This window comes from Lonchura striata, chromosome Z (assembly GCF_050655825.1).
Source record: "Lonchura striata isolate lonStrDom1 chromosome Z, ASM5065582v1, whole genome shotgun sequence".
Taxonomy (NCBI): Eukaryota; Metazoa; Chordata; class Aves; order Passeriformes; family Estrildidae; genus Lonchura; species Lonchura striata.
Genome location: NC_140740.1, coordinates 82,213,921 through 82,241,346, shown reverse-complemented (window position 1 = coordinate 82,241,346; position 27,426 = coordinate 82,213,921). Strand labels below are relative to the sequence as shown.

General features: G+C 42.6%; 1 protein-coding gene across 4 annotated transcripts; it reads right to left on the bottom strand.

Moving 5' to 3' along the window:
* Positions 1–3,020: 3,020 nt before the first annotated feature.
* On the bottom strand, positions 3,021–19,823 carry LPL (lipoprotein lipase). Of its 4 annotated transcripts, none has more exons than XM_021534839.4 (11): positions 19,670–19,823; positions 19,468–19,553; positions 12,646–12,812; positions 12,349–12,528; positions 11,636–11,747; positions 10,025–10,258; positions 9,566–9,808; positions 8,347–8,467; positions 7,432–7,614; positions 6,182–6,292; positions 3,021–5,264 (listed from the first exon to the last, which is right to left on the bottom strand). In XM_021534839.4, exons 2-11 carry the CDS (start codon positions 19,526–19,528, stop codon positions 5,219–5,221), a joined length of 1,458 nt encoding a protein of 485 aa, XP_021390514.1. In that variant the 5' UTR covers positions 19,529–19,553; positions 19,670–19,823; the 3' UTR covers positions 3,021–5,218. The 4 variants fall into 4 exon arrangements, with proteins under 4 accessions (XP_021390514.1, XP_021390516.1, XP_021390515.1 ...); XM_021534841.4 differs by having other exon boundaries at positions 6,188–6,292; XM_021534840.4 differs by having other exon boundaries at positions 12,646–12,809.
* Positions 19,824–27,426: the final 7,603 nt, after the last annotated feature.

The window sequence follows — 27,426 nt, the reverse complement described above, 5'->3', positions numbered from 1 at the left end:
CTCACACCTTCCTAGGTGATATATGAGGTAATGTGTGTTGTGCAAGTCTTTCTCTCAGGTTGTTTTTTCTGTTAGTTGATTTGTTTTAATTTTTATTGTTAATTACATCACTGCAAGTATGTGGTTTGTTCTGATGTCCCATAAATACGAAGGTTTTTACTGCTGAGAGATGCTGGCACTATTTGTGAGAAGACATCCAGAGCCAGTATTTAACCCAGTACCTGAGCAGATCATGACCTGACATTTTTATGCACTCAGTTTGGAAACACTGCATAACAGTATCAAAGACAAGAAAGATGTAGCTGTGTTTTCATTTTAAATCTGGGATCTTGTGCCAGGTGTTAGGAAAACATTCAGAATTCCACCATGTCAAAACAAAAAGATTTTTCCCAGCCTCAGTGGAGTTTTGATTGTGTCTCTCACTGAAGGCAGGGTTGGTCCTTTCAACAGAAGCACAGGTAGCCCTCTGCTTACACACACAGTTACCCACAGGAGAGATTTCTAATCCAAAAGGTTGGAAGTGACTCCAAAGGCAGCAGCAATTTCTCAGGCTCTGGGAGCAAACCACAAAACCTCAAAAGCCTGCCAGAGGAAAAAACACAAGGGCTGACCAAAGCCTGAGGATCTGGCAAGCAAAACTTCAGATTTATTTTTTTCTTTTCAAAGTTTCTTTTGAAAAAGTGTGAATATTCTCAGCATCTTTGCAACCTGTTCTAGCATAAGAATCTGTTCCTACTGCTCCTAATTTCCATATTTGGAGTGTCCTTCTTTCACTATTTAGAACATTTCAGGTTTACAGCTAATTGTGGGTAAAAAAACCCTTTGGTAGATTAAACAATATGAGATATGCCCTCACTTCCTGGCTCTTTTGAGGACAGTAGCCCACAGCCAGGCAGGCTGTCTTACTTCTCACTGAATGGTTCTACATGGTGGGGTGATGCACGGCAGCAAATGATCTCCAGTGTCATTGGCAAAAAGTGGGACTGATGATATTGGGTCACTTCCCACAGGAAGGGCCTACAATGAAGAACATGGTGTTTATCTGACATGAATGGTTGGGAGATTATGTAATTGAAAATGCACTGCACCACCGCACTAACACATGCAATATCCGAAGTGGTCCCTGTTTAGCATCTGCATTTCTGATGTTCTATCTGAGTTAACTTGAGCTGTTCCAGGGAAACATTCTGAGTGTTGCTGAGCAGAGATAGCGCCACACGTGGATATAAAGGCATTGTTAAGACAAGCTTTATATGGGATGTTCTGCCAAATGGTTCCCTTCCCTTCCTCTTCTCATTTCCTTGTTCTCCTTTAGCCACTGGAGAATGGTAATCCCTTTATTCACTTATGCGTAAACTGGTGACTTTCCAGACCTGCCACAAAAGACATTGGACTAGATGACTTCTCTGGAAAGATGCAGCAGGAGGAGATGGAAATGTCTTTCCTGAGGCTTTTAATACTTCTATGTTTGTACTGACAGTCAGAATACAGAGAATTTTGCACTGACAGCTGCAAATAAAAAGGAAAATACTACAGCTAGTTTCATTCTTCCCTCTTACATAAACATTTTTTCAATATCTGTTTTTGACCTTTAGAAACAACTCATACACAATGTCTTGCTCATCCCAAGCAGCAAGCTTTGACATTTTGTTCTTAAGACACAAAAGAGCAGGCACACAACTATATCTGAATGGAGAAAGCATGGAGACACCTATGGAGAGCAAAGTCACTGCTAGTTCAAAAAAATTCTCAGAATTAACTATGAAAATGAAAATCTAGGCATTAGAATCCTGAGTCAGGATTTCCTCATCTTGCAGGTACACTGGCTAAAATCCTTTTTCTTCATTCTTTCCTTCTAGCCAGGAATGTCTCTTTCTGTCTATCCACTGGTTCACTGCTGGGCAGTCTATCCCTGCAGCCCATTCCAGAGACTGCTGGCAGGGTGAGCAGGGGTCATCACCTTTTCTGATGTGGTTAGGCACTGCAGAGCAAGGGTAAAGGGGCCCAGGGATGGCTCTAAAGATGGCTCTAAATGCTCGTAGGATACACCTGGATTCTTGTCCCTCCACTAAAAACTATTTCTCTGCTTTACCTAAGAACCCTTTTAGTGTGACTGACACAGAAGATGAGCAGTGTCCCTATAACACCCTATTTCAAAGTATTCCAAGCTGCAGATTGGGTTCTTCCATCTTCCATTGATTCCCTTTCCTTCCCTCTCCAATTCTTCTTTCGTACCTCCCTCCATTCACCCATTTTCCATGGCACAGCTTCCCTCTGCCTTCACAAGGAATGAAGCTCTGCTTTTTCCAAAGAGCAGTCATCTTTCACCAAGGAAGACTGTTGAAAGCAGAGATCCCTAGGTCAACTGGGAACTGCTCTAATTACCCCTAATATGATCCCCCATGTGCATGTCACGACAATTCTCCTTAATTCCAGCAAACCCTCTCCACTGCCTGCATGGAGCCTTGCTGTAAATGACAGAGCAAACCCTTCTGGTGACAACCACTCTTGAGCTCAGCTGCACTCATAGCACATGGTTGAAAGTGATTTTTCACTGTTAATTCCTTAAGCAATAGTGGTGGCAAGAGCCTGGTGCTTTCCTCCTGCACCCACAGAGTCAGAACAACTCCGTTTTGATAATATATGGAGCAGAAGCATAATTCTGACACCTGCCAAAAAAAAAAAAAAAAGAAAAGGAAACAAGGCCTTCAAAGTAAGGACAGTTCTTGGACTGTTCTTAAAAGAGCCTGAAACTCAAAAACCACGAACTGTGAAAAGCTACAGCTTTTATGATGTGGGATACTTTGTTCCACGCAGCGATTCCTTGGTGTCTTAATACATGAGTTTTGCATTTCCCAAAATGATATGGGGGAGAGCAGTGCAGAAATCACACATTCCTTTTTTTTTTTCCTAGTGTCTCATTCCATCTTTTCAGCCCAGAATTCAAGGATAAGCTCTGGCCTTCACATAAAAGGTATACAGCAGATGGTTTCATCAAGAGGAAAGTAGGTGACTTCAGATTCAGTTTGAGAATTTTATTAAAACCATAGGTTTCTGTTCTATACAAAACTGAGGAGATTTCAAAAAAAGATTGTATTAATGACATTGGAAACAGTGCAATGTAAGTGGCTTGTTGATAAAAATCTCTGAAAGCTATGTACAGGATTAATACTACACAACTGTATTAATGTAGAGACTGTCAGCAACTTTAGCAATATATACAAACTACCTTTACACTCATAAATATCTTATTTACAGCTAATAAATAACATTCAAAGCTAAATCTTGTTTCCTTACGAAAAGAACCCTCACTATTTTGTATCCAAATTCTAAATGTGTTTGTATTTGATCCTGTATTAAGAGCTGTCCAGATACTTTGCTTCTGAAGACTAACTTTTAAGAGAAAATTGCAACAAAATGTGTAATCTATAGGGAATAAATCACTGTATTTATTTTTAGAGGTCTCAAATGCAGTGGTTCAGTACTCAACCCCACCCTCAGTGACTCATCACATCTCTGCTGTAGTTTAATCAAATGTGAAACCAAATGTGAGCAAATTCAGAGCTATTAATATTCCAACATATTGCACTGTTTAAGACTTTTATCCCCAAATATATTAGCAGCTACAGTTGGAAATAAGAAACAAATTGTGCACATAAACACGTACACTTTTTTCTTTGCTTTTAAGATGGGATGATATTGGAGAAATCACCATCTCCATGCTGTCTTGCACATGCAGAAAAAGACTACAACACCCAGCATCAACAGCTAACATTACACTTCTCCAAATGTCTACCTTCAAGCCCTTGTACCTCCCCCGCATTTTGTTTACTCTCTAGAAAGTTAAAGGAGGGCTATTGCACCTTATGTGCTACTTAAAAATGGGGAAGCAGACTGCCTTCAATACTCCTATATTTTTAAACTTGCAGCATGGCTAATTTGAGTGTTTTTCAGAGTACTTCTTGTAGAGCACACAACCAGGCTGCTTTTAATTGGCTCAGCTCCTGCTTCCTGCTGAATTCCATCTCATGGCAGAAAACTAAGCAGCTCCTAGCACTGTACCACAGCCAAGAAACAAACTGAGATGGATCACTGGCAGTCACAGCTCCAGTACAGGGAAGTATGAGCATCCTTGTCAGCTATCAAGTGGGTTCACTTGCACTGAGGGCTGTATACAGCAGCCACGCAGCTGCATGACTGACACTTGGTGTCAAGGAGCAGAGAAAACTGTGACAGTTTTGGCAAACATGACGCAAGCAAGCAGGGAGAGGGTGGAGGGTGGGGGGAGATATCTGTTTCCTGCATTTTCTGGTCGCTCAGTTCCTCTGCAGTTCCATTTTCACAGTGTTGAAGGCTAGACAGTTGCATTTGCAATAACTGAAAGTATAGATAAAATTTTAAATGTCTGCATAAGACACTGGCATTGCTGCCTTCTCCTAGAGCTATTTATTCCAGGGTAAGTGGCATAGAAGTATATAGCTTAACAGATCATACCTATTGCTAAACAGCACTGGCATCTACCCCCAATTAAATACATTCATAAACACAAACTAAAAATTCATCCCCATATTAAGTCCGTCCCTGACATGTTCTAGTATTACACACAGCAGAGGTGTTTTTCTTTTTTCACATGGGAAACCTACTTATTTGATAAAAACACACTTGAAAAACAATGAACTCTCTCCACTGAACTGCCTGAAAATTCAATTAGCCAAGACACAAAAAAATTGTTTCAAATGACTCATGAAAAGAACAAAAAAAACCCACTAACAAAAAAAAAAAAAAAAAAAAACAAGCAAAAAAAACCAAAATCAAAACCAAACAAAACAAAAACAGCAATATAAAATAAAACCAAGTACAGGGCTTTGTTTCTTTTCAATAAATATTAAAAAATTGCTATATAGGATCTAATGTCAAGAAACCTTGCTCAAGGCACCGTGATTAAGCAAAATTGCCTATATCTTTTCATCACTCCAAAATTTGGCAATTAGTTTTGCAGGTTTCTTTCATTTTTAACTATTTGGATAATGTATCTTTACGGTTAGTAACTTCATATGCTGAGACTTTTTTACAAGAAGTCGCTAAAATAGCTAGGAATAGCAGGCAAAAATCCAGCAGCGGATAAATATTTCTATATATTTGGTTCTGAACATCCAGTCCACTATGGGATGAACAGACTCTTCTCCTCCCCAGTGTGAAAAATCTTTTTTCTTGTCACTTAAGCAGATTCATGAGCAGAATTTTCTTTCGAGGCTTTCTTGGTACTGTGGAGAAAAAAATAAAATATAAAGGTGATAAGGAAGATGTTAGATGTTCCTTCTTATCTTATTTTTGAGAATTAAGATTTTAAAACTCCCTACTTAACAGGAAGACAAATTACATGCTCAGGCTTTTGCTTGATTTTATGTCAGCGGTCTCAAGGCCTGTCCAGGTCATTGCCCCAGCATAATGGCCAGCACGTGTGCATTTTTATGCAGAGCTAGATCTCAGTCCAGAAGTGTCCCCACGAGACCATTCACACACAGTAATTGAACTAAAATAAATACAACCACTTCTCTATCTGAAACTTTAGTGGGTAAAGTCCAAAGACTGTCCCCACGTCTAATCTGGGTCAGGAAAATTATTGATAAAAATATTAAAGTGCACTAAAGGGCTATTAAACAAAGGCAGAATCTCTGATCCATAGAGCTGAAACTCCCAGGAATTCACTCACCTGATGGCTGCCATCAGAAAGCTAACAAGAGCACCTTCAGAAGCCTGCTCCATTCTTGTGCCAGCCTCCAAACCTGCTGCTGGCCAGCACAGGGGGAGGGCTCTGAGCTGACCCAGGATGGAAGTTTGAATGTTCTGTAGCTCAGGGTAAGTGCTGAGACAGAGACATGCCTTCCTCTTTGTGCTAGTGCCTTGTCTGTAAAGCTCCCTAACAATCCCTCATTCTTGTCCACCGAGTGACTGTGAGAGGCACCTGCTCCTCAGACATGCCAACAACCACACAGGGACAGTGAGCAGAGGAGCAAGCCAAGAGCTTTTAAGCTGCCAAAGTGGCCATAAGCAAACCTCTGGTTAGTCTGGGCTGTGATGCTTTTGAAGCCTTGAGAAGACTAGTGCACAAGTCAAGTAAAGGGGGAGTTTAATTACCACTCCAGTGGTAATAAAACAATCTAAAACCAGTAGTGATTACTTGTACCCTCCTCTCTTCCTGTTGGCGGGCTGCTCCGAGCATTTCACAAATATTGCTGCCTCTTCTCCCTTGCTGAGACGCGAAGTGCCATCTCGAGAGCAGAACACCACTCTGTGGAAAAAATATTGGAAGGATCACAAGACTGAGCCAAACACCCCTTTTTAATCTTAGAAAGAAGACTGGTGCTTGGAAACGGTCTTTATACTTTGTCATGTGGGGCACTGCTGCTTTGCAAGCCTGTGAGAAAGTTATTCTTAAAAGAGAATTCTGTAACAAAAGAAATGCTGTGCAAGAACTGGTAAATGAATTATACATGGGCATCAAAGCATAGGCATAACTTTTACTGATCCTTTGCAAAAAATCTTCTTGTGGCTAAGACAGCAGAAGTTCTATCCTAAAGCCTCTTGGATCTTTATTTACACCAGTCTTTATGTGAGTTTTTTGTCAGGTGAATGAGCTGGGAAGAAAGCCATACTCCCTCACACGTGTGCAAACAAAGCAGGTTGCAATTTCCAGAAAACATGAGCACTCACTTTTCTATTTATCAGAACTTTCCCCACCCCTATATTTGTTCAGCTTTGATAACTGTTCTTTGATCAAGTGACTGACCTGTTTATTCAAAGAAGGAACTTATTATTATTTACTATACTATGCATAGGACACACATACTCTGTTCTGGGCCCATGTTCTGCAAACAGATCTCATGTTTAGTGAATATGAGTATTTCAAAAGATTCATGTCAAAGCACTTCTGTTCAGGCTTTGATGTTTCAACATTCACGCATTAGCAATGTCCTGCAACAGTCACATGTTTCAGTTTTCACCCACGATTCAGGTATTCAACCCCTAAAAGAATCCAACTTAACTAAGCAATAAATTCTTCTGCAAGCACACATTTGGAAGGATCTCTAAAAATCTCCATCTAAGTATGCTCTTTGTGACAAAGCCTATACAAACACCCAGCATGAAGGAGGAGGACAGAAATTGCAAATACAATCACTGGTGCTGGTTCATGGAGATACTCTCTTGCATATTATAACTAACCTTCAGCAGATACAATAGTGGGATACGAAGACTGGATCTGGCTGATACAAATGGTGGTTTGATATCACTGGAGCCCTCATTATCATTTATGCTGCACCTGTTTGCAACTGTAAGCAGTTACACATTTGTTCCAGTCTGTGAGATACCAAAATCAGGAAGCACTGTCAATTAGAACTAATATAGCTTATAACAATCAAAACAAGTTACTTTTTCTGAGTTTCCCCTGACTTCATTCTGATTCTCTGGATGTCAAATGTAAAAGGAGTCCACCAGTCTGACCAGCTGAAGAAAGTGTCTTTTTCCCACTGCAGCTTCACCATAAGCAGGTCTCCAATATCCACTTCTGTGTAAATCAGGAAGGAGAAGGTCTTGTTTGAGGAGACTTCAGGCCTGCGGGGAGGAGAATAAGAAAGCAAACAAATTAAAAAAACCCCACCTGAAATTCTTGGACAGAGACAAAGAAAATTAAGGAGCAATAGAATCTGGAATTTTTGTACTCCAGAGAAGGAAGCAAAAGCATCTCTACCATTTGTAGAGGCAAAAGGAAATATCCTTCTGCAGCAAGACTGGTAAAATCCTGGCACATCTGCCAGGCAAGGGTTGTCCTCCCCTGTGCTGGTGACTCTCAGAAAAGCCAGACAACCATCCATAACCAGTTTACATTCCTCAGAGCAGAAAACAGGATTTGGTGTTTTCCAGCTCCATTCCCTGCCAGCCTGTGTTTAGGGATGTACACACAAACTTCTGCTTATTTGCAGAGCTGTCAAAGCAAATCCCAAGTCTCCTTCAGCTTCTGCACTGAGACCTTCAGATGCATAAGTATACTTTTAGGAAGATTTAGCATGGTGTAAAGACACTGAGAAGAAAATAAGAAAGCACTGAAAACACTCTTATTAGGTTGAGTCACAGGTCAGACTTCACATTTCCATATTTCAGATGTCTTATCAAGAAGACCTCCTGTAGGATTTGGTTCATTAGCTTCGGAAGTGAATGCAATTCCTTGTCCAAGGACAAGAGCAGATTCTGAGACCCTGGAAGATTAGTGTAGCTGAAGGCAGAACAAGTTTTCAGTTGAGACTAACAAAGTTATAGTACGTTGCAGTTGTTTCTGTAGCTACTCACAGTGTGAAACCAATGTTCTCACTCTCAGCTAGGGTGCCATAGAGAGAGATCAGGAATGGCTGGTTTGTCTTGGTCATGTTAGTCTTTCCAAAGAAATGGATCTTGACCTGGTAATGAAAGACTGAAAGAATACAAAAGAAAATGCCATTAGGAAAACTCAATTTCCAAAGAGACAGCTAGTGACAAAACCACCCTGCTTCTCCTCTGAAAACCCTAAGCTGGAATATGCCAGCTTCACTAAAATGAGTTTATTTCCCTGCAGGTGTCCAGGGAACTATTTTTTTGAGAATGTAAATATTAGCAAGCAAGCAATCACCATTAAAGAACACATTTGCAGTTCTTGCAGTTAAACTTCTCATTCAAGCTGCCACTGTAATAACCCCAGAGTATGCAGTACCACTTTAAACCTGCTATTAAACCTGTAAGACTTGCAATACTTGACTTATAGCAAGTAAGCTGCATCCCTCTCTTACAGGAGGCTTGGTAAAAGGAAAAAAAAAAAAATCAATCCACTGACACTGCAGGTTAAGCACCAAATGCCAACAGAACACGAGTCTTGCAGCTGCTCTAACAGTGCAGGAATGTGCCTTTTGATTACTGGTCCATCACACGATGCACGTTATAAGCATACCATGGGGTATAGGCAAAGCCAAGGATGAAAATAAAGTAGTAAAATCCAGTATTATTTTCCTAGCTGGGAGGAAAATATTTTCCAAAATATTGCCAGTTCTCCCTGGCATTCTCCTTCTCAGACTTCCCACAGCAGCAACTACAATCAAGAAGTGCTGAGATATTTTAATGAGGGCTTGTGGTCCTCTAGCAAATGCACTACCAAAGGCACAAATCTGATGCTTACATATCTTTAACTAAGATGCTCATCAGACTGAGTTCTGCCAATTATTTCCCTGGCAGAAAGGAGTAACCATTTGGATGAAAAACATGGAAAAAGTTCCAAGTGATCAGGCAGCAGAGGAAGTCTAACTTTTGCTACTTAGAAACTTGTTACAAAATACCTTTATTTTTGCACTCGACCCCACACCTCGAGTTCAGACAACATTTTTCTCTAAGACTTGCATTTAAGGAAAACTACAGGCCAGCTTCACCCCTACTCAGCACAGGCACCAAAGCAGCAGCATTCTCATCTGCAGCCCATGCCCATCATGACACACAGCTGAGCACAAGCACCAGGCTCACTCACCAGTAAGCAAGGAGTGCCTACCTTTATAGGGCATCTGAGCACGGGTTTTCAGATACATTTTGGTGTTCCTCTTTGTTCTCACTCTGTTGACCTTGTAACCCAGATTGTTGCAGCGGTTCTTGCGGCAGCTCAGGCAGAGGCCCTTCTCAAAGGCCTCCTTTGTGTTGCAGCGGTAAGCCATGCTTGGCTTTTCTTCATTGAGGAGAGAGTCAATGAAGAGGTGGATGGATCGCTCATGGGAGCATTTCACCAGCTGATCCACATCTTAAAAGAATGAAAATGTGCAATATGTATACATGCGTGCACATAATAATATTAATCCCTAAGCAATGCTGTCAACAGGCATGATCCACTACAGTGGATCTGGGCTTGACAAGATGACTTTTAAAAGCACTTGAAAGAACATATTCCTGTGCCTCTCAGAGACACCTTGCAGGTTTCCCTCAAAATGTTATACTGTTTGTTTCAGAGCAACCTCACCTCCAAGCCCTTTCTCAGCAATCAGACGCAGTGCTTCTCCCAAATTGCAGCCTGGCTGGAAACCTCCACCATTGGGATAAATATCAATATGTCCAACAGGCTTCTGGATCCCAATGCTGCGGTCTGGAGAGCCTCGGGTGTAGGTGTGTAGGACATCCACAAACTCAGCATCATCCGGGGAGAGGCGAGTGACTTCATCAGCATACTCAAAGGTAGGACCAGCAGGATCCAGCCCTTTATGGGGAAAACCATAACGAAAAACTGGTATTATTGTCTGCCAAAGGTACTGACGTTGATAACAAATGCCAAACTCAGCTGCCACATTGGACTAGAATATGGAGTTTTCCTGCGGACATTACAGATGGATCACTTAAATATCATTAATGTATACAGGAGAACCAAAAGCACTACCTTGAAATGTTGTCACAGTTTAAAAAAATAAGTGTATGCAAACACATGGAAGGAAGCCCAGCTAACTTCCTCAGAGCTGTAGCATTTCCAGTGGATGGGAGAAACAAGCTCATAAGTATTTTCTCAGTGTCTTTCTTTCTTGTCAAGCAATGTAGAACTTGTATCTGAAGTGTCTGAAGTATGGAAAAGTCTTGCTGACAACTCCATGCCAGGGGAACAAGTGGGAAACATAAATGAGGGCTTCACTGTCTACATACCTAAGGGGAAGGGGATTATTATGATAAACTGTCAAACTGCAGCAACACTAACATCAAAAAAACTGGGATCACAGTCAGGCTCAGGTAAAAGAGTAAAGTGCTGGGTGCTAGGCTCCCTTCTGAATGGTGCTCCCAAGCTCTCTCAGCAAAGACACCACAGATGAGCAATTTTCTTAGCCTCATTTGCTGATGCAGGCAATTCCTTTGCCAATGAGATCAGTGCTAGTAGCTCAGCTCTCGAGGTGCTGGGTTGTAAGCCAGCCCCAGAGTGGCCATGCACTCAGCTTTGTCTAGCAGATTTCTCAGGCTCCAAAAATCAGGCATCTAAGCAGACATAGCAACAGGGAAAATATATGTTTTCCCCAAATTCTCATAGCATTATTTCCAGCACAGAATATTTCTTGAGCCTATTACCATAAACTTTTAATAATCCACACTGGATCTCTTCTGTCTCCCTTTGAGCCCATACAAACTTCTTGCATCTACATCATCCCATGGCAAAGAATTCTGCAAGTACTAAACTTGCTGCAGCAGAATTTACTTCCTGTTCTGTTTCAATGGCTCCTATAAGCTGCAAGGAATGACTGCCTGGATAAAGACAACCCACTGAATTTCTTATGCTGCAAGAGATACTGCGACCTTTGACAAATCATGGTTTGGTCAGTCCCCACCACAACCCCCAAAACTACTCCTTTATCAGGGCCTACTCACTCATTTCTTGTAAAGAAGCAAAGATTTTTCACTCACCACCCTTGTTGTTATTTTCTGAATATTTTTCCAGTTCTACCCCAGAAATATCAGCCCTGCTATTTTATTAAATCACGAATACATAGCCAAAGTACTGACAGCAAGCAACAATTATTCTGGTGATTTTTCAGTGGAACATAATATTTCTGTATGGAAGAAATGTGACTGTCCACTCTACAGTCACAGGTTTTCTTACCAGTAATTCTGTTCACCTTCTTTTTGGTCAGATTCCCAGCAATCCCAGCAGCATGAGCACCTAGACTGTACCCCAGCAAGTGGAGATTGTTGAGGGGATAATTGAATTCCTCCTACAGAAGAGAAAATTTTGTTTAAAGTTCAAAACCAAACACAAAAAATGTAAGAAGATACAAAAAATGTTTTGTTAATACTGGGATTTTTGTTTGAGCCGTGAATAACAGAAGAAGCACTATATAGTTATCATAATTCTGTGCCGTTGTAAATTTCTTTATCTAACTAATTTATGGCCAAAATCAAAACAGAGGAATGCAAAATAAAGGACAGAACACGGGGCTATTTCTTTTAGAAAGGTTTTCAGCCACTCCCTCCCAATTCCTGGATCTCCTAAGGCAGGGCACATTTCCAAATGCCAAGGACTGGTTTCTGTATAATATATAGGAGCCTGTCTTTCATAGCTACCTCTCACAGAGCCCTCAGAAATACTCTATATACATGGGACCCCGTGGTAAAATCTTTGGAATGCAGTACAAAAGGCCTCTGAGTGGGAGATAGCCAGTAGACCAAAGCTGGAATTTTACCAGTCCAGCAAAACTAAGGTCTGCAAGAGTTTTACTCCATCTACCCAAGAGGAGATGATTAACATAGCTGTGTCATTGCTGTTTTGTCTCCCATGACACTACATAGAATGTGAGACATGTCTCCATGTCTTACCTCCATCCAGTCAATAAAAGTAGCAACATCCTTTCCCACCAGCCTGGTGTACGCAGCCGACACCGGGTAGTGCTCCTGAGCTCGAACCAGCCAGTCCACCACGATGACATTTGAGTCTGGCTCCCTCTTGTACAGAGCATCCACCAGCTTCGGGACCCAGCTCTCATACATCCCTGTCACCTGTAGGTTTTGGCGATTTTAATTAAAATAGGAGATATATTAATATGTCTGTGAGACGTTTCCACGTAGTTTATCATAAGTGTGGCTAAAAGGGAGATTCCTCCCACTTTATCTTACCGTCCACCCATGGATCACCACAAAGGTTTTACTGGTGTGATTGAAGTTGCACCGTGCCAGGCTGTTCACCTGCCCAGGAACTAGGTAGCAGACATCCTCATCGGGCTCTGCAGGTGTCCGTAAGGAAAACTTGCTCTCGATTCCCTCAAAATTGTTTTTGCCTTCTGCTATAGGAGCACAAAAAACATGGCAGTGTTTTAGAAGTACTAGGACAAACTCAGAAGGTATAGGTGCAATATTGGAGAGATATCTGGAACAGACAAAAAACGGGATGGGTGGTTTTTATTTCCTACAGCACTCAATGGACACACAACTGCCGTGTAAAGGGAAAATCAAAGGGTGAAAATTGCTCCCCTTCCTGCTAAAACAGTAAAAATCTACTGAGCTGTCAGAGAGGTATGAATACATTTTGAGAGTCAGTATTGTCCCTATTACATTAAGCAGGAAACCTCTTAAGTATCACAAGAGTACAGAAAACTGCACACAACAGCCACAGACAGGAAAGCAGAGCGTTACTACCATATTATTACATATTTAGGTGGTGTTTCTTCCACATCACCTCACCAATAATCACTGCCTAGCAAGTCCTTTTATAAATCCGTGCACTTGTGCATTAAAAGCTGTGAAGCCACCACTGTTTTACAAAATACTAGTTTTAAGTTTTGGCCAACAAACAGCAGGTGAGAAGATCAGACACCCATCAGAGAAACTGAACTACCAAACCAGCAGTCTGTTTTGGAGTATATTTTCAGGTAATATGATAACCTACAGAAAAATAAGTTGCAGAAAAATACCTTTCTCTGCCTGAAGCAGAGGGAAGGAGGCTGGGGAAAGGTACTGATCTTGTACTGGTGGCAACAAAGATCACTCTGCAAAGATCACTCCCTCCAACTTCCAGCTTCAAAATTTAAGTAGTCCTGTGCCTTCCAAGACAGAGAAGTGACTTTAGGCTTCATACTCACCATTTCTTTTGGTAAGAAACTTAAATGTCTCCTCTTTTTAGGTCTGATTCAAGTCCTAAATGCCTCTATGTATAGCACACCCTGTAATTAACTTTTCAAAACCCAGGCCCCTGTTTGGCAATGTGAGTTACGCAAATATTGATTGCCTGTTTTTCGAGTGCAGCTGAACTTAGGCCAGCTCTATCCTGCTCAGCATTGTCTTTCCTGGCATCAAGACCACCAACCTTTCACAAACTCCTAAACACATATTAATGAATGGCTCTGAGCCACCATAGGGACCACAAACAGACAAGATAAGGCATGCAAAACAGATTTCCTTTTCCCATTGCAAAAGAGGTTTTCTATGATAATTGGTAGATTTGCATAAAGTTGTGCTGTGTCTCTCAGGTGATAAATAATTAACAATTCATTTTTTTCCAAAAGAGTTTTTCTGGTCTTCTCATTCAAGCTACCATACACAACAGGGCACTGACTTGTGCCTGACCTCACCTCAGGTAGCTCTAAAAAGTCTGGGAAGTTCTTGCTGTGCTTGGAGGGTCACGAAAAATCAGGATCTAACCTCCCTCACCAGGTCTAAAACCAGCACAGAGCCTTGCAACAAATGCTTATGTAGCAGTCTCAGAGAAACTCTTCAGCCATAATCAATAGCCTAAAATTTCCCAAGTTCAGCAGGATTTCTCACCTGTCAAAGCACATGCAGGAAAGCAAGAACCATTCACTGAACAGAGGCAGTACTCAGCTTTAGGTTTTGACCTTGACTGTGCTAGGCTGGCTAGCTAATCCAGGATAATTACACTGAGGGCCCCCTTCCTGCCTCCTTCCTTCTAAAGAAAGGTGTTTTTCATAGGCCTTACCCATCCTTCTACCAGTACAAGCATTCACATAATGGTAAATATAACATTTTACCCACTAATGAAAGATAAATTTACCAAACAAACCAAACGTTTGCACTTTTTCTCTATTTCTGCATGTTCAAAATTTCTCTTTGTCACCAACTGACAGTATAAAACACTTTTTTTGGAAAAAATCTTTAGACCTATATTTACTTTTCTGCCAGAAAAAGAAAAGTCCCAAAGGCTGGTTGGTTAAATATCAGCTATATTTTTTCACTCAGCTGTGAATCAGTAAAACCTTGAAAGGAACAAAACAGCTTTCAATTGTAAGGCATACAGTGCTAGGACTTTCAATTATGTATATTCCCTCCTAGCACAGGAAGGCGAAAAAGAATAGTCCACCTGCTCACTAGTTAATAGTGCTTCCTTTCATACCTAAATATCATTTCCCTTCTGGATTAAACTTATCTGATAATCATCCAAAATCTAAATTACATTGATATCCTGTCTTGTAGTGTGTTTTCAATTACAAACACATGCTAGAATTTGCATGTAAGTTCAGACCACAGCTCTTTTGAAAACAAGCTCATAGGAAATTTACAATTCAAAGTGTACTATACTTAAGGGTACACTTGGAAAAGTGCACCAAGCTTAGAAAGATTGCAGTACAGTGGCACCTGCCACTGAAGACGTGCTAAGTGCTTCACACATATTTCTGTGTTTTTATCTAAAAGTCTTTGATGGGGATTTGAGAATAAAAAATCACTGAGATAGAGTCACCATCAAGAAAGAAGCAGCTGCAAAGCAACAGCCCATGAGTTATGGCAGGCAGCCACTTTATTCATTTAACTATGTTGTATGAGGATTAGAAAGTCAGAAGAAATTACTGTTATCATCTTATGCCCACAAAAAGTGTCATGTTATCTTATGTCCACATATGGTCAGCTCTCAGCAGGCAAGATACCCTTTGGATCAGGGAAGTGTGTGTGTAGTGGAGTTTATTACAGACTCCTTTGTGGTGTGCTCATCAAGAAACTTTCCTTGGAATTTGCCTGAGTTTGGCTTTGAAAATTCTATACAGCTCAGAGCAGAAGATATCTTGCCTACACCTAATGCTGTGCTGCACACATGCTGCAGTACCACCTCACATCCTGGCTTGTGCAGAGTACAGGTACACACAGTGTGTGCACAGCCACCACGCAGATCAACACCTGCATATACCATGCTTTAAACCTGAGGCAGAGAAGTTCAGCATATCACTTCAGAAAACAAGCATTTCCCACTTCTGCTTTCATACCTCATTGTGTTTCTTGGTCTATTAAAAAAATTATTCAGAACCAAACTTTGTCATTCATAGAACTTTTGCCACAGACCCTTTCCTCACAAATCCAAAGGGAAAAGTCTCCTTGAATCATGTCCTGAGCCACTGAACCTTGGGGCATCATTCTCACAGTCTTACACAAAGAAGTGCAAAGACAGCCAATGTACACACTCACCACAGTTCAGTTAATGACTGTTTAACTCAAGTTAATTAAACCACTAAAAACCCCAAAATAGGTAGTTTTCAGCATGTTTCTGAAAGGTGGACAGAAATTTACCTGAATTAAGATAGCATTTCTCACAATGTAGATACAGAAATTAGATATCAAGAAATACACATCCATCCAAGTTGAGAAATCGAAGTAGCCTTTTATGACAAGAATGCAAGTCACATTTCTAAACAAGGCCTTTGAATAAAACAGACTGGAAGCAAACACATGCAGACAAAAAAGAAATCCATGCTTTTGCTAAACACTACTTTCCCAGACATAGTTCAGCAAAGGTACAAAGGCATGTGCTGTGTGTTGCCAGAGATTCCAGGCACACAGTTACAAATACAAGCATTTGTTGCAAAGTTTTCTGTCTACTGCTATGTGCTCACAGTTAGCATGACCTATGAAGGGATTATTTAGGGAACTGAAGCAGAATTAAGAATTAAATGACCAATTCCAGATGGAAGCTGGCTTTTCAGTCTGCATCGCCAAAATCTCACCATTTTGTCATGCTATACAAAGTTTTCTGATGCTTTTCTTGCACAATACTAGTTTCCATATTTAAAAAAAAATAAAAAGCTGTCCTGTGCAGCAAGGTCTTGAAAATCTCACAGAACTCAAAGAAAGTGGCAGGGTGAGGAGGAAGCTTACAAACTGGAAAGTCAGTTGTTTTGTTTTCCCTGTCCAAAGTTTGTGACACTTTGGACTTGCAACTGGTGAAATTCCTTTCAGTTAGGGACTCCTATCAATTATCAATTTTGAAAGCATCCCACTGACTTCAGGCATTCTGGCACACCAATCAAGAGAATTCAGTCTCAAGTTTCTTTCACAGGAAGCCCAAGACAACTTGGCTTGACTGTGAAAATGTTTACCACTGGTCAGCTGGGTGGAGAATGTGAGTCTTGAGGAAGTAACAACATCTGGAGTTTTACTCAAAAGTTAAACTGCCCACATCACACAGGTTGCCAAAATATGATAACAATGCATTTGCCAGAATGAGTGCACCTAAGCTATGGTTTTAAAAATGGAATCTTTGATAAACAACAATTTCCTGACATTATGCACCCAGAAATAGAAATAGTATTAGCTAGGTGCAAAGAAATTATACTGCTAGACTGTGTCTTCTATAGCCTACAGAGACATGCATGCACAGCAGCAAACATCTGCACATAACATCAAATATTTACCAGTGTAGTTAACTGGGCTAAATCTTCCCTCATCCGACAATCAGCATTAGGAACACCCTTGAATCTGTCATACTGAATTTCTAAGAGTTCTGAAGCAAACTCACAGTCAGCTGTAGTAAAGGGCCTATATCACAGAAATGGTTGTTGTTCAATTTGATCTACACTATAAACTGAAAGCAGACAACTGTGTGTTGCAATCCCAGGAAACCTACATCACAAGTCAGGTTACTGTTTAACCTTGCTGCAAAAACATTACAACTTCACGTTTATTTATGTATTCCTCAATGGCAGAGCCCTGAGAGTATGTTCTGCTTCACTTCCCAGGTGGGGCCAGTGGAAAGGGCAACACCTTTGGAAAGCTACTGGGCACAAGTTCAGAAGCTGGGTAAGAACCTCCCAGCTCAAGTTTTGCAGCTGGCAAACTGCTGTTCTCTCACAGGGGTGTACACGGGGTGCCCACCCCTCTCCGTGGTACTCCCTGACAAATCTTTACTCAGCTGCAGCTGGGGCTCCTGAAACTCAATCCAGCAGATATCTAGCCATCCATCAGTCCCTCTGGAATATCTGGAATTAGCTGAAGACAAAATGCAAACACCGTCAGACTTTGCAGTAATACAGAGGTAAGGATGCATGAGAAAGTCCTATCATGCAAGTACTTCTGCACAGAGAAGATTCCACCAAACTTTTAGGAGTGCTAGTCATCATGATAATCTCCAGAACAACTTGAGGCCGAGAGCCTCACCTCTGTGCCTTCTCAGAAATGCAGTGTTTCTCGAAGGCCATGCCACAGCTGCCCTGGTATGTCTATCCCAAACACAAACCATAGAAAAAAGCCAGCAGCTCACATCACACAGCAGTGTAAATATGCTGACTCTGGATTTACACTGTTAAAGATAAGAATCTGAATGTATTTATAATATGTTTTTATCTTTTCCTGGAACATCAATGTTTTCTTCACCTAGAAATATTTTTCTATGTTGTTTTTTAAATACTCTGGATTCCTGGAGGGCTGGATCATGTGTTTTCTGTGGTTTCAAAAAACTTTTTACTGTGGTGTGCATGGAAAAGTGCGGAAGCATGGCTTGAATTGCTCTAGGATGAACACACAACCTGCTTTCATACAACCAATTCCTAAGAAGAAATAGTGAAATTATTAGTAAGTCTGTGGCAAATCAGTTACTGCAGGGATGAAAGCTTTCTCTGGGAAGATAGTTATTTTAATATATATAGCTTGGATACTGTGATGAAAACTGGATTTGATTGTCTGTGATGGCACAAGATTGGATTCAGACCTAGAATACATTCCTTTTGCTGTACCATAGCACCCCATCCTCTTACTTTTGAATACTTTCTTCCCTTCAGCTTCCTTGTACACAAAGAAGTAACAAAGGTACCCACAGCATAAAAAAATGGCAGTTTATATATTCCAGTTTAGGATCACAAAGCAGATCTAGGAGCTAAAGCCACCCTTTCTTCTAAGGCCAGAAACTTTTAAAGACAGATACTATGTGTGGGAGATCAGTGCAAGAAAGTGAGCCTGTGACAGGGCACTGCTAACAATATTCTAAGAGGGTTTTTTTTAAGCTTGAGGAGTAGTGGTCTCCTGAATCTAGTCGATTTGTCCACAGCAGCTTCAATTACATTGTGATTAATTGAGAAAGCATTAGTAAAAATCTAGCACCATTTGCACATCTTCCACTTTCTCTAGCTTGGACAGGATGTCTATGCACAAGTACAACAGGCAGAACGCAAACAAGTGAGCCCAGAGAGAGAAAATCACTCTGTTCACTTCTCCCCTAGTGGATCCTGCTCATTACAGGCTTAACTACAGCTTGCACACATTACCACGATAACAATGAAACTCAGTCTTGCCTTGTCTAGGAACAAGAACTTTACTTAGCTGGGATGCTGGGATAGATGAGTCCCACAGAGGAAGCCGAGGGATCTTACCGTGATGCTACTGCTGTGCAAATCCCCTGCTGGGGCAAGGGACTCTCGAAAGCCACCTTGTCTCTGGGAAAAAAACACACCCCAAACCTCAACACGTCCCGCCACTAGCCCGGCAAGCTGTGCCTGGGTTTCGGCTGGGGACCAGGCTCCAGGTCTCAGGGTCGCTCTCCAGCGCCTTCCAAGCCCTCTCCGCGAAACCCGGGTCCCGCAGCATCCCGAACTCCCGGGACAGCTTCACAAAGGAAAGTTGCAAGCTCCCTTTTCCCGCCACGCCGGCAGCGCTTCCCCCGAGCCCCCTCATCCCAAGAAGCAGCAGGCAGGCCCGGCAGCTCCCCGTGCCCCCCGTCCCGGGACTCACCGCCCGGAGCCGCCCAGCGCAGCCAGAGGCACACGGCGGCCAGCAGCGCCTTCCTCCACATCTCGCCTCCTGCCGCGGGACCAAAGCTTCGGCGCGAAAAGAAAAAGAAAATTTTTTTTTTAATTTAAAAAGTAAGTAAGTTTTGTTTTTTTTTTTTCTTTTTGTTTTGTTTTTTTTTTTTTTTTTTCCTCTAGAAACTTACGATGACTAAGCCAGGAGCGCGGCGCCGGAGTGCAGCGACAGACGGGGCAGCCCGGGGAGCGCCCAGCACCGCCAGCGCCGCCTCGGCCCGTCTTTATGGCCCGGGCAATATGCAAATATGCAAATGAATATGTAAATATGCAAAGAACCCTGCGCGCCCATTGGGCGAGCGCGGAGGGGCGGGGCCGGCGCTGCCCGGGGCGTGGGGCGGGTTCGGGCTCGGCGCTCCCGCGGGATGGAGCGGAGCGGGATGGGATGGGATGGCACGGCACGGCACGGCATGGCATGGCTCGGCGTGCATGGAGCCCTAGGCTCCGAGCCCTCCTTGGGCCTGGCTCCCACAGCCCTCCCAGAGCCCTCAGCCCCGCAGCCAGCATGCGGATCCCGCGTTTCACCCCCTAGGTCCTTCCTGCCTGTGGTGACCCAGCTCTGCGATGCCTCTGGTGGGGTCTTCCTTCCCATTCCTGCTTTTGCACCAGTAACCAGCAGCCAGCTGCATTTTCTGTACAGTGCTCGGCAAGGGGCCTTCTGCTGTTCCCTTGAAAAGTCTTTGCCAAGACTTTGTTTTGCCAGCACTCGAGGGGATACAAGTTTGGAGAAAATATTAATTCACTGGAGATTGCATCTGTGCTCCTGAGAAATAAAAAAAAATTGATTCCTTGAGCTCTTCAACTCTCTCTGCTCTCCTCTCAGAAATGTGGTTTTAACTGAGATCTGTGTTGGCAGCCACTGGGTGAAAGATCAGTTATGTAAGGACATTAATTTAATAACAATACCAGTTTTCATTTCATTGTGCAGTTTGTTGCCAAAGGCGCAGCTTCATAAAGAAGCTTATTACACAGGGAATGAGGACTCCCTGGATTTTGCAATGTGAAGCAAATGCGATTCACTTTAAGGACGACATATCTTTTTCATACCAGACACCTTTGGAGACTAAAACATATCTGGTTTATATTAGTGAGATTGTTCAATAAGAGATGGCTGAAGTGTAGAAGTAGTACTGGGTCACCTTTCCTACTTTAGGTTCCTCTAAAAGACCAGTAAGATCTATAAATGAGAATACATTTTCCCCAAGACACAACTAGAGTTTCCTCCATCAGCAGTCCCTATTTATATCCAGAAGGCATCAGAAGAATTTAGTGAGGGTACAAACTGTTCATGCTGAGACTTTTCAAGACAAGTGAGTGGCAGGAAGAGGAGGGGGCTAACACAATGTGTGAGGCAGGGAGAGGCTGGGAGTCCGAGCAGGAGACTGGAGGTGAAGAGGCAGGAGAGACCAGCCTTCCTCCCCAGAGGATGGTGGTGATGTGAGCAGGGAAAAATACGATTTGTGCTGCAGCTTGCTAAGTACTGAGCATATCCTCTGACATATCTGAGACCCTCTTGTCAAGACAATAGCAAGAACTTTTCCATGTCTTTCTTTTCCTCAAGTGTGGACTAAACAATGCATTTCTCTTGATCTAATTTGGTTGAAACTCTGTAGCGTAATTTCCCCCTTAGAAATCAGCCTGACTCTATCTCGGGTCAGACATCCTTCCCAGAAAATTTCATTCCCTGATGGCAGCATGTGGCAAACTAAAAGAACTAAAACTTTGAGGCAGGCTGTGTCAGGTCACCCTAGTTACAGGTGATGCCACTTACCCATCAGAGCAAAACAGAATATGAAGTCTCCTGATTTGCACAACTACATCCATGTCCATGCAGGGAGGAAAAAAAAAAAAAAAGGCTTACAATATTATATATTATGTTAAGTTTGTGGGAAAAGAAGTAGTGTAGTTTTAACTGCTTATAGGAGCAGGTAGAAAGGAGCAGTGGCAATGTTTGGCATACCAGCCCTGGATAGATTGCTGGCCCTGTCTGTAAATCCACAGGGCTGTAATCAGACTTACAGTTAACTTCCAATACAGTTTGTGAAACCCATCAATTGCAAGGGCAGGCAATGGATTTACACAGAATGAAATCTAATTTGTTACACTGAAAACGCTTGTTTGCATAATTTTTTCTTCATGCTCATGCTTCACTTTAAGACATAGTTAGATATTTAAGGAAGGATTATGCAAAGTGTCCAACAAATTGCAGAAAAGAGAAAAAGAAAAATAGGAAAGAAAATAAAAAGAAAATAAGGAAGATTAAAAACAAAAATGCTAAAAGAAACCTTTCAAGTGAGGAAAGATGGAGGAAGGGGATAATTCTAGTTTCTTGGATCTTGAACAAATTGCCTAAGTCTGTTGTAAGCACAGATGTAAAATAATATTAAATAGATGGGACACAGCACATTTTTCAACATTTAATAACCTTTTTTCCCTTCCAGATCATCATGATTAGATGGAATAGAAGCTTCATGGCATCAACTCAAGGTGCTTCAGTGCAATCACTAACTGGACTTGAGTTCCTCTTCCTCTGTGAAATACATAATCCCAGGGGGGAAAGCAAAGCTCTGTCTGTAAAACAGAGCCTGATTTATAGTATTCATGGACTCCAAAGTGGGTGGAAGGTACTATAGTGAGAGCTAAAATACATTGCTCCTAACAAGGATTGAGGAAAGCCTGGGCAGTGAAGAGAGAAGTTGCATAACTGGGCTGGTGCTTGCACCCACAGACCATGTAGAAGGTTAAAGTAAAAGCAAGCCAGAAGTGTCTCCAACACCACATGGGCAGCACTGCGGTGCAGAAAACTCACTGGCCTCACACAACAAGCAAGGGGAGAACCAACCAGAAAATTTCATTTCCACAACAATGCTCCAAAGACACTGAGAAGGGAAGGGGGCTGACACGTGACACTTCAAATGTTTTTGTACTGCTTTAACATAAAAGATTTTATAACTGAGGGTGAGAAGTCTTCCAAACAGGCCGAAAACATTCCAGTCTCCTTCTCACTGGGAAAATACAAGTAAGAAGACTTTTTTTTTCATTCTGTAAATATTTGAATTTTTTGTTTCCCCACTCAGAAGAAAAATAGTGAAAATAAATCCGAAACCTCAGCATAAGCTTCCATATTGTGTCTGGACTAATAAGTTCAAAGAAACAAACAAAAGGGGATCCTTTTCTCCTACTTTTGGTTTTTCAAATATATCAATGTTTTTTAAAATGTATTTTTCCGCAAATCAGCCATTTGTAATGAAACTCCAGTTTGAGAATTAAAAAAATTACTTTTCCCTGCCTGTCTCAATAAGTGGACTGCAGTAATAACTTTATATGCAGCAGAAGTCCTCTTATCCTGGGCTGAGCCTGTTTGATTCAAGTAAGGAGCAACACAACATCAAGACACCCAGAGGCTTGAGGGTAACTATTGAGCCTGTCCCACCCACACCCACAGCAGACCTGTTTGATGGCTCAGTGTTTGGCTGCTTTTCCACACTGGCAGTGAGCAAGGACTGCTGGTACCTCTCAGCAGGAGCAGGGACAGCCCAGGGACAGGCAGGAGTGCAAATAGGTGAGAGCCACAGTTGCACCAAAACCTGTGTGGTGGTTAGCCCAAATCTCCCTAAATGGGCAGATGGGAAAGGTGGCAGCAGGAACAACCGGGGTGTCTGCTTAGGAACATAATATGTGTGCCTTCAGTAGCCCAGCTGAAGGCACAGAAATACAGGGAGCTATGCAGCAGCTGCAGCTCTGCAATAGACAGGACAGCTGTTCCTCCTGCTAACTTTCTGCTCCGCAGAGAGGTTCCTCCAGTCTTCGGTGTCACATAGGAAACAACAGGAGGCTTGTGTAAAACAGCCTTTAGCTGTTATGTCTTGCCATATTTGTCCTTTCTATTGCTCTGATATCACTTGCTGTTCTGTTCCTAGGTTGTCTTATCTCACAGACAAGGTCCTCTCGCTGATTAGCACAAGGATTAATTCCTCTTCATCCCACTCCAGTGCACTATGGAAGCTACTAATTCCTTTTAAAAAAATAGGGGTATGGAATAGAGCAGGATGCCTTGCTCTGGTAGTGAGTTGTGGATCTGGTTGTAGAGTAACCTCGTGCTGTGATTTTCTCAACTGCTCTTTAATTAATTATCACACTAATTGCAGTGCCTGCCAAAGTCAGCTAGCTGTCTTGCCAGACACATCTTTCAAAATGCAATGCCAAGGGAGAGACATTCCAGCGCCCTGTTTGGGGTGGCGTGTAGGGGAGTGTAGTCCAAGTCCCCCATTCATTGGCCATGGGGCTGGTGTTCTGATCTCCCCTCGCTGCTCCTCACGTGGCTCTCAAGTCCTGCCTGCAGTAGGTTAAAGATGACGTTGTCTGAAACTTTTGTGAGGTTACGAAAATGTGCAAGGGCAAGGGGGAGAAGGAGAGAGAGAAGACATTTTGCCTGACTAAGTGTTCAGTACTAGCAGTGCTCAGGTGTTTGTAAGGGCAGAAGCCAGTTCCTGCATTTTGCCAGCTGTGTGCCTACTGGACAGACTTCAGTATCTCCTGTTCTCTCCTGTTCTTCTCCTGCAATTTGCTACATCTATATCTCTAACCCTGGGAAGAGAGCCTTTTCACACAGGTCCCAGCCTGGCAGTCTGTGCTCCTGCTTGCCAAGGGGAGAGTGAGTAGGATTAGAGAGCAATGCACAGCAACACCACTGTGGGAAAATGAATCTGTCATTTCCGTCACAAGGAATGTATCAGGGAAGAGAATCCACTTCTCTGGCCTCTGGGCTACCCAGGAAGGGAGAGAATAATTGCAGGCTCTCTGCTTTTCCTTTATTTCAATCTACAAGGGTGACAGATGGTGTGTGGTGCAGCCAAGGCTGGATTCCAACTTGTGTCTCCTTCACTTGCTTGCAACTTAGTGAGAACAGATTCATCCTTGGGCTGACATTTCCATCTCATCCCAAAGGGGATTTGTTTAAATCTTCATTTAAAGTTTCGGCTGACTTAGCATTGCTTCTTTGGAATTTTGCAACTGGTAAGTAAAAACGCCCCCTTGGCCCAACACTCCTGCTGTGGACATCCAAACCCAGTGCTCATGGAGTGAGGGGTGTGCTCCCAAAGGACAATTCAGCCTGCCTGCAGTCAAAGCACACTTGTGCAGTGCCTCCAGAAGCTACAGAGAAATCCTGCAATGATTTTGTACTCCTAACCTTTATAGGTATCAATTTTTCTTCTCATGGGTGTTTAAAAGATTTCAAGCAAAGCCTGAGCTCAGTTAGTGATTTGCCTTCAAACTATGACCAGAAAAATTAGTTTATGTAGTTAGTGAGTTTATGTACAGTAAAATTTCCCTGACTGATCTATTCTATTTGCCATAAATAAGCAAACAGGAAATAGTATTTATTTCCATCTACCTCTTTCATTTAATTACTTCACTATCTTGACAAGTATGCTGACATTTTCAGGAACACAAGTAGCTGTGGTCACTGTCCCAGAGATGCTCCTGCCACAACTAAGACAAAACAACAAAGAGAAGACAAAAGGAAGAGGAGAGGGGGAGAGGAAGGACAAGGGCCACAGCAATAAGATCTCACTATTCATCCCTCAACTCCAAGCACAATGCTAACTATGGGAGAAACCTGAAAAATGACCAGAGTCCCTGGTCACGGAGGTCTGCAGATCCCACAGACAGGATTCTCCAGATTGGAAAACACATTTTCACTGGGGGCCTTTTCTTAGAGACAGTTTGTAAGGGAAGTACATCAACTTGGCCTCTAGGGCTCCAAATAAGCCATGATTGTCATCTACAGCCACAAATCTGGCAAAGCTGTTTTCGGTTTTTAAAGTTGCAGAGTTCCCGGCTTGTCACTTGGACTGCGCGAGGCAGCGCCTGCCATTGAAGACATTGCCCCAAAACACGTCACAGGCCAGGCACGGCTCCAGCTCCTGGGACCCAGGGGCACCAGCTCTGCCTACCAAGGGCAGCCTTGGAAGCTGGAAGTACAGCCTGTCCACTTCAGGGCCCTCTCCACCAGCCAGAGCAGACACAGAGCAGATGGAAATTTGGCTGATTTGATGGTCTCAGACACCTCCTTCCTCCTGGCTCACTGTGGCTGTGCCTCAGCACTCCCGTGGGATCCTAGCAGGCAGCAGTGGGGACAGGGTGAGAGGAAAACACCCTCTGCAGCATTTTACAAGAGAGTGAGAAGCTGAGGCACCAGAGATTGAAGAGGCTTGCCCCATGGCTGTGTGCAAACTGAGGTGCATAAAGAAACCCAAAGCACAGACTGCCCTAGCAGGGCAGCCCCCTCACTTAATGTCCTTCCTAAGGGATGTAAAATCAGGAAAAAACAACTGAAAAGAAGGAAAAGTATTTTCTTCCTCCATCTCCTCTGGAAGACACAGATATCAGACTCTACCACTACTTTTAATCTCCTCTAAACTCCCATCTCCCAGAGAGTCTTGGATAATTTTTGTTTTCACGTGTAGTGATGAAAAAGTAGTCATGTGTGTTTATACACAAGTCTGCAGTTGTGCAGATGGTAGGACATCAAACAAAAATGGTTATTCTTATACACCTTCCTGTTTTCCTGCTATGGCAGCCACCTGACTAAATGTCCCTGTGTTTAAAGTTATAAAGAGGCCATTCAAGGGATCACTAAAAGGCTTAGAAATCTCCAAGGATCAGACTCCAGGCATGAATTAGGTAATGGTCACATTAACAGAGCCTGTTTTTCCAAGGCAGCTGATAACATTGTAACTACCAAACTGTGACATAAATTTGCCCCAGGAAACAAGCAAAATAGCTCTGTGGGTTGTTTCAAATTACTTATCCTGCAGGAATTTTAAGAATTCCTGTTAAATAATAAGAGACATGTGAACTTGATTTTCGATCTGTGTGATGCCATGGAATTGCAGCTCTTCTATTTATTGGTTCCTTTGTTATTGAGTCCACTTCTTCCTCAAATTTTCCAGTGTTAGGATTTAAAGTTGTTCACATCCTTAGGTATTACTTTATATTGGTGTAAGAACTGAGGCTTCCAGTCCACTGCACGCAGGAACATAAAAACGCATTTTTCAACCTAAGACAAACAAAAATAATTTTTTTTTTACCTAAAACTCATGGGTAAATAAAATCACATGAAGTTCCCAGTGAACACAGTGAGGGGACTGAGACAACTGAGGTGGGGCTGTGGAAGCAGTGAAAACTTGCTTTGACAAAGTAGGACCCCCCCAGACCAAAGCTGAGCTTTTGCTGGGCATGGGAGCACACCAGAGGGAAAGTGCTGCTTCAGCCAACACAGCCACGGTGCACCAAGGCCTGTGTGCTGGAGCTAGGCTTTTCCTCTCCATTGAGAACAAATTATTAACTCTCCACTGTTGGAGGAATATTTATGTGTTCCTCCAAGCACTTTCCTGAGGCTTTCCTGAGGCCGCTTTGATGTAAACATGACAAAACTTTCTTTTGAACAAAATTTCCCACAGACTACCGAGCAGCCTCAGCCTTCTTGGTGTTCAGTCTTACTGCTCAGCTCCCTTTGGATGCCTTGACTTGCCTCTAGTCTGGGACCAAACAAGCACTTTCCCATCTAGGAGCAGATTTTTATGCAAAAGGCACTTTCTATCTCTTCCACATGCCCCTAACAGAGGTGGCTTTCTCGAAGGAAATCTGCATGTACCAGTCACTCTGGAGATGCTTGGCTGCTTGATGCTTATGCACCATGAAGGCCAAACAGGACTCTCTTCAGGAGCAGTCTTGACCTAGATGTGATGCTGAGTTCAGCTCTGGAAATGTCACTAAGCCTGTGCTAGGTGCTGCTGCAGAAAACGTGATGAGAGGCTGGGAGTGGGATGGCACTGCCCCTTTCCACTGGAGAGGCTGGCTGTGCATGGACCCAGCCCATGCA

What these genes read in the sequence shown, in the direction of transcription:
- LPL (XM_021534839.4), bottom strand. Translation starts at nt 19,528, where the DNA reads ATGTGGAGGAAGGCGCTGCTGGCCGCCGTGTGCCTCTGGCTGCGCTGG. An exon ending in CTTTTATTGACTGGATGGAG is followed by an intron (nt 11,748 to 12,348) that starts GTAAGACATGGA and finishes TCTCTTCTGTAG; the next exon opens with GAGGAATTCAATTATCCCCT. An exon ending in GAAGGTGAACAGAATTACTG is followed by an intron (nt 10,259 to 11,635) that starts GTAAGAAAACCT and finishes TTCCCCATAAAG; the next exon opens with GGCTGGATCCTGCTGGTCCT.